Genomic DNA, 6,126 nt, shown 5'->3' on the forward strand with positions numbered 1-6,126 from the left:
TCAGTTGAAGCGGACTCTCCTCATGGAGCCCACGGTGCTGTTCTGGCTGCCCCAGTCTGAGAAGTTGTTGTAATCGCGCTTCTCCAGGATGTAGTGAGCTCCTCTGTAGTTGGGCTCCTGATAAACCACCCAGCTGTGGAGGAGAACCAGATTACTTTATGTGAGACTCTTAAATGTCAGAAGGTTTGTTTAGGATCAGAGTGGTTGCTGCTCTGATTAATCCTAAACTTACTCCATGTCATATACAGTTAGAGGAGGAAAGTAAACTGAATCTTAAAAATAATAAAGTTACTAATACAACACTAAAGTATGTTAATTTGTGAAAAACTGAAGAAAGCAGGTGGGATGCTGCACTTACGCTCCTCCGAGCACCCTGATGGAGGCGACTCTGTTGAGGCTGTAGCGGCTCATCAGGTTCGGGATGTCGTCCTGAATCTCCATCTTCTTACCGGAGAAACCAGCTCGTTCAAACAGCTGAGCTCTGGCAGGGTTGTTGTCCTGAAAGATGCAGAGATGCACAGCTGCTATGACTTATCTGTTTTATTTTGCTACCTTGTGAAGCACTTGTGTTTTATAAAAAAAACAATAAATTTTTAATATATATTTTTCCATCTTAGTTGATTAGATTTTTGTTGCCTCTTGTTTTGCTTCTAATGCTTTTAAATTTAAATCAACTCTGTTTAAAATGTGCTTGGTGACTGTGATCAGTGCCTAAAAATCACTTTTAAAGATTTAGGATTCAGTTTAATGACTATTTTTGCAACACAAGACTGTGTGACAGAATTCCATATGTAGTTTCTTTATGTTATTTATTTAAGATTTAAATAAAACATGTACTGCAGCTACACATTATGTCTTTCATGTAGATTTTTTTCTATAAAATGTCAGATTTAACAACTGATTCAACTCAATCTGTAGACGTAAAGTTACTTTTTTTCATTTAAACTCTCAGTGTTTTGTGTGCGCGCAGTGTTTGTGAGTCCACCTGTCACAGCTGTAACTTGTTTCTCACCTGTTTGACGGAGCGGACAGAGGAGACGTGGTCCACCTGAGCGCACCACTTGTCGTAGCAGTTGTACTCCCCCCTGTCGGCCATGTCCCACAGGTACTGACGGCCCCGGAAGTTCTCATGTTCGTAGCCGACCCATCTTAAAGAGAGCAGAGAGGAGACAGGTCAGTCAGAGACAGATGCAAACAGCTGCAGATGGAGAAAAAAACTGTGCTGTACAACTTGCTGTCAAACCACATTAACTCTCATTCAGTGATCCTGCAAACTGTAATCTTAATTTCAGATTTCCACTAGTTGCTGATTTGTTCATCCAGGTTTTGTTGAGCAGAACTAAGAATGAAGTCATTTCGATAAAGTTTATCGTAATGCAGAGTTTCTTTCTTCTTTTTTTTTAGGGCCCAGATGTGAAGCCAAATGTTTTGGTTTACTGTTTTCACAATTTTTTGTTGTTTATGTGACAATTTCTATTTTATGCAACTTTATGCTTCTATTCCACTACAGTTTAGAGGCAAACATTTTATTTTTACTTTAGTTATGATTATTAAATAGTATATCATCAACAAATAGAATAGAATGCAATCTTAACATCATGTCTCTACCTGGAGTAACTTGAAAAACAACATAAAACTTGACTCATTTTTATGTTTTGGGGAATTTGTGTGTTTTTCAAGGTCAAATACTACAGTGTTTTTTTAAAAATCATTTTACTAGTGTTGCCTTTTAATATTTTATCATCTAATTTTGTTGTGACATCTTATTATTAATTAAGTTATTGTCCTACAGGTTTAGGGTTATGCTGATATTTATGTACTCAAATACAAATTCAAGCTTTTACCTGTAACAGAGTATTTTTACACTTCTTCCACCTTAGTTCTCATATACTACTGTATTATAGCCACTATTTTGGTTCCTAAACGTTTCCAACCAAAAGTTTTTTAAGTCTGCATACGACTGTGTGTAATATTGTTCCATGTCTGCTTTCTGTGCAGCAACTGCATTAATTCAACAGAATGTGTATCTTAGAAAACAGTAAGAGCAACCTTCAAACTTAAAACTTAGAACTGTTTCACTTGAAAAGCTAAATATTGGTTCTGAATCGTTTCTCCGGCTGTTTAATTGTTTTATGTGGGATTTTTTTGTGGTTCATCTGTGCACCAGACTTCATGGAAATTTAAACTTAGGTCCTCTCAAAGGCCTGTTTTCAAATCAGCTTGTTAGACAACAGCAGGGAACATCTTTGTGCTTCACCACTGATTTTGGGATAATACAGCATTATCTCCTGTAGTTACCGTTTGTAATCAGTAAAAACAGATGTCCATGTGAAGGCTACAGATATTTATCTACTTTCTGGACATGTTTTAACACCAGTGTGTGCTATGGAGGTCAGCCGCCTGCTTTAGATGGGCCTGAGTGTGGACTTACGCTCCGCTCTCCACCTGCACAGAGTTACATCTCTCTGGGAAGTTCTTGTCGCTGAGCCTGGAGCAGTCGGAGCTCAGGTCCAGACGCCTGCCAGCGAAGTTACGCTGCTCGAAAAGGGTCACCTGAGGTCAGAGATAGAAGAGGAAAAACAAGAAACATGAGGAGCCGACTGGGATTTAACAGCTGCTACCTCTACACTGACGGGTTTCTTATTAAGAAGTGTTTCGTGACTATAACATTTTACAAATTTCACCCTTTTAAGGCCTTTTTCTTAAAGCTTTCATGTTGAAAACTTTTTACTTGTGATCCGGCATCCCCACTAAAACATGAACACTGTGTAAAAGGAGACTTTTCTTCCACTTATTGAACATCTTGTGCCATAACAACGGTTAAAATGAACCTTTAATTCATTCTGTGGATCTTTTTTGTTGTATTTTAGTGGACGGGGAAATGCTGATAAATTAAAAAAATTCCCGGTGTCATATATAATTACGGAGGACATAAACTATCTGCCATCTTTTGCTTGCAGTAAACTGATTTTATGAGAATTGCTCAAGAGGTTGAACAAGGCTTCAGTTTCACGTTGGTCTCACATATCCAGACATTTCTCTACAATTCTGGAGAACGGTCCACTGCACCTCGTTATTATTCTGCTATGGAGGGGAAAAAGGCTCCAGCTTGTCTGTATTTCTTTAAACCAATCACAGCCATTGTAGGTGGAGCTTAGCCCAGGCTGCAGCAACAATGTCCCAGTAAAGTAGTGGTGGCAGAACTGGTTTTGGTGGAACATTTGCATGCAGAGAGGCCCCCCAAAATTATTTTTTTAAATAATCAAGCAGACTTGTCTTATTGTATATTTCAAAGTTGCTGTTGTTTCCTGTAATGAAAGGGAGTTTGAAAAACTCAGATAATGGAGGAGGGATGGATTGATCAAATGGAAGTTGTTTCCCAAAGTTTACATCCAAAGAGTCCGAATAGCTTTAGGTGAGCTGGTGGGTGTATTTTTTAAACTCTGGGCAGAGTCAAGGTCACTGTTTCCCTTGTTTCCATGCTAAGCTAAGCTAAGCTAAGCTAAGCTAAGTTAAGCACCTCCAGACTGCAGCTCTATTCTAAACACACAGTAGAGCTGGAACGATGAATCAGTTAACTGATTAGTACTATTAGCATTAAATAAATTGCAAACTCTGATCAATTCATCAGTTTATGTAGTTTTTTAACAAGTTAACAAGTGTATTTTCTCTGATTGCAGCTTCTTAAAAATAAACATTTTCTGGCCTCTTTCCTCCTCTATGACAGAAAACTGAATATTTTTGTCTTGTGGACAAAATTTTACCATTTCTTCACATTTTATTGTCTTATCAACTAATCGAGAAATCGAGAAAATTAATCGACATGGAGAATAACTGATAGCTGCAGCTCTAGCACACTGATATGAGAGAGATATCATTTGTTTTGATATCAAGTGTTTTCCTTTGTTAAATCAACAATCCACAACTAAAAAAGATGGAAAATCTTTAAATCTTTGCTTAAAAAATAACCAACCTGATGTCATATTGACCTTTTACAGCTCTAATCACAATTCATGCACCACAGAACCAGTCAGTTTTGTTGAGTTGTCCTCACTTTAAATTAGGAAATTTCGTTTGCCTTGACATAATAACTACATAATTATTTGACTCACCCTCCCACTGGACCCGTAGAAGGCACGTTGGAGCACAGACCCCAGCTTGCTGTAGATATAGAGGATTTTTAATGAATAATTGTAACCTGAACACACACACAGTCAATAATTACAACAATCAAAGAAGCTCTGTCGTCTGTGTTAATGTTAGAAACCTGTCTGCGATTGAATTTGGAGTTTCTGACAATGTCATTTCTTATGTGCTGTTGCACTTCCTGATTCTACTCCCAATTCTTACAGGAGTATTTGTATGATTTCAGATTCAAACTATCATCTGCAGTGTGTTTGCATGTCTCCTGCAACCATCATCACTCTCCAGGTGATTTTGGGAAACTGGTGGAGAGCAGAGCACGAGAACCAGCAGGAGGTGGGCTGTGGAGCCGCGGGCCCACCCACCTGGACCCCTCTGAGCTGGGTGTCTCCTCGGTCTGCGGGCCCCCCGGCTGGAGCAACATGGAACTCTCAACTCAACATACCTGGTTTGTTGGGCTAATCCTGGGACCTTAGTAAAGATGTTCATGTCAGCTCTGCGAGGCCACAAGAAAGCCCCTTAAATACAGCGAGTAGAGGTGAGCAGACAGGTACTAGAAAGCTCAGAGTGTTTCTGCCCTGGACGCCATTGATATGCTAAACACACAGTCATGTTGTCTCCTCTTTCCAGCTGCACAAAACAACATACAAACGCACATACAAACCAGCAATAGAAACAGATGCACAAACGCGACCAGTGGAGAGTTTGTGCACACTAACATGTAAATGTGTGCGCTCAGAGTGCAGTGCCAACAGTTTTGGCTTTGAACAATTCAGCATTTTCTGTGTAAAACAATGGCCCTTATGATAATGGTTGTATTCATGCTTTGTGCAGCTCACTGTATTCAATGAGGGGGTCGTGACCCTGCAGGGCGGCTGACAGCGGTGGGCTTCTACTGTGGAAACATGGGAGCGTTTCACCTCCGTGAACCTGCACGGTAGATTTCAGTGTTCAAACTGGAATCTCAAGAACATGGTGCAGACACATATGAAGGCATGTTCATAATTAAAAGAACCTTTGGATGGTCATTGCCCTATTTAGTGTTATTATTAGTCTTAAGAATGTGTTCCTGCAGCATGCACAGTACCTCCATACAAAAAGAAATGCTCTAAAAAACCTAACAAGTATGACGTATAATCTTATACTAGGGCAAACTGGGAGTACAATGTCTACTCTCTAATAACATATATATACTTTTAAAAAAACAATATCATATGTAGACAGAAGTTACTAAAGCAAGCAAATTTAGATGATAATCACAATATAACAGACTACAACTTATTTTGATGTTGCTCTTTGACCTTAACGTTAATGTAATGCATAATGCATATGGAAATTGTTTTTCATTGTTCTTTTTAAATGGTTTAATTATTGTCAATTAATTCTCAATTGAGTGTCCTGCAGGAAAAAATAGAACTTTATCTTATCACCGTTGACATTTAAAATTCTCAAAGTAAAAATAATGTAAAACCAACAGGGATGTTTAGCCTTCATTAGCAATGAATTCAAGCTAGCTAAGCAGTGCTACAGCAAGCTGATGTATCATAACATTATTAACTAAACCTAAAGTCAACTAATTAGCTAGTGCTACAGCAAGCTAATATAGCATAGCGTTAGTCACTACTAGATGGACAATAATGCTTTTTTTTTGTTTTTTTGCTTCTTTTTTTTTTTTACTGCTTACTATTTTTTTCATGCCACAATATTAGATGACTTTGAGCATAATTTACCAGAAAACTAAAATTAGCTGGGCTGGAATTTTGAAAATCATTGCTGTAGGAAGTCCCTTTTCACATATCACAGCAAATGTTTTTGTCAACTTTTGTTGAAACTAATGAATAACCCTCCACATGACTCTTATGTTAACAGTAAAGACAGTTTGTATATTCTTATAAAAACCCACGAAGGCCTATTTTGTATTGTCAGAATATTACATCATCTTAACTCAAAACCATTTCTTTTGCTTTCTCCAACCAATATAAT

At 38.2% G+C, this 6,126-nt stretch overlaps 1 protein-coding gene across 1 annotated transcript; it reads right to left on the reverse strand.

Annotated features, from left to right (window-relative positions):
• Positions 1-4,632, reverse strand: crybgx (crystallin beta gamma X). The gene is made up of 6 exons (XM_008297397.1): positions 4,589-4,632; positions 4,113-4,161; positions 2,432-2,553; positions 1,013-1,148; positions 359-498; positions 1-133 (listed from the first exon to the last, which is right to left on the reverse strand). Exons 1-6 carry the CDS (start codon positions 4,630-4,632, stop codon positions 1-3), a joined length of 624 nt encoding a protein of 207 aa, XP_008295619.1.
• Between the last annotated feature and the right edge of the window lie 1,494 nt (positions 4,633-6,126).

The sequence above is a fragment of the Stegastes partitus genome, unplaced genomic scaffold, assembly GCF_000690725.1.
Source record: "Stegastes partitus isolate 25-593 unplaced genomic scaffold, Stegastes_partitus-1.0.2 Scaffold1215, whole genome shotgun sequence".
NCBI lineage: Eukaryota > Metazoa > Chordata > Actinopteri > Pomacentridae > Stegastes > Stegastes partitus.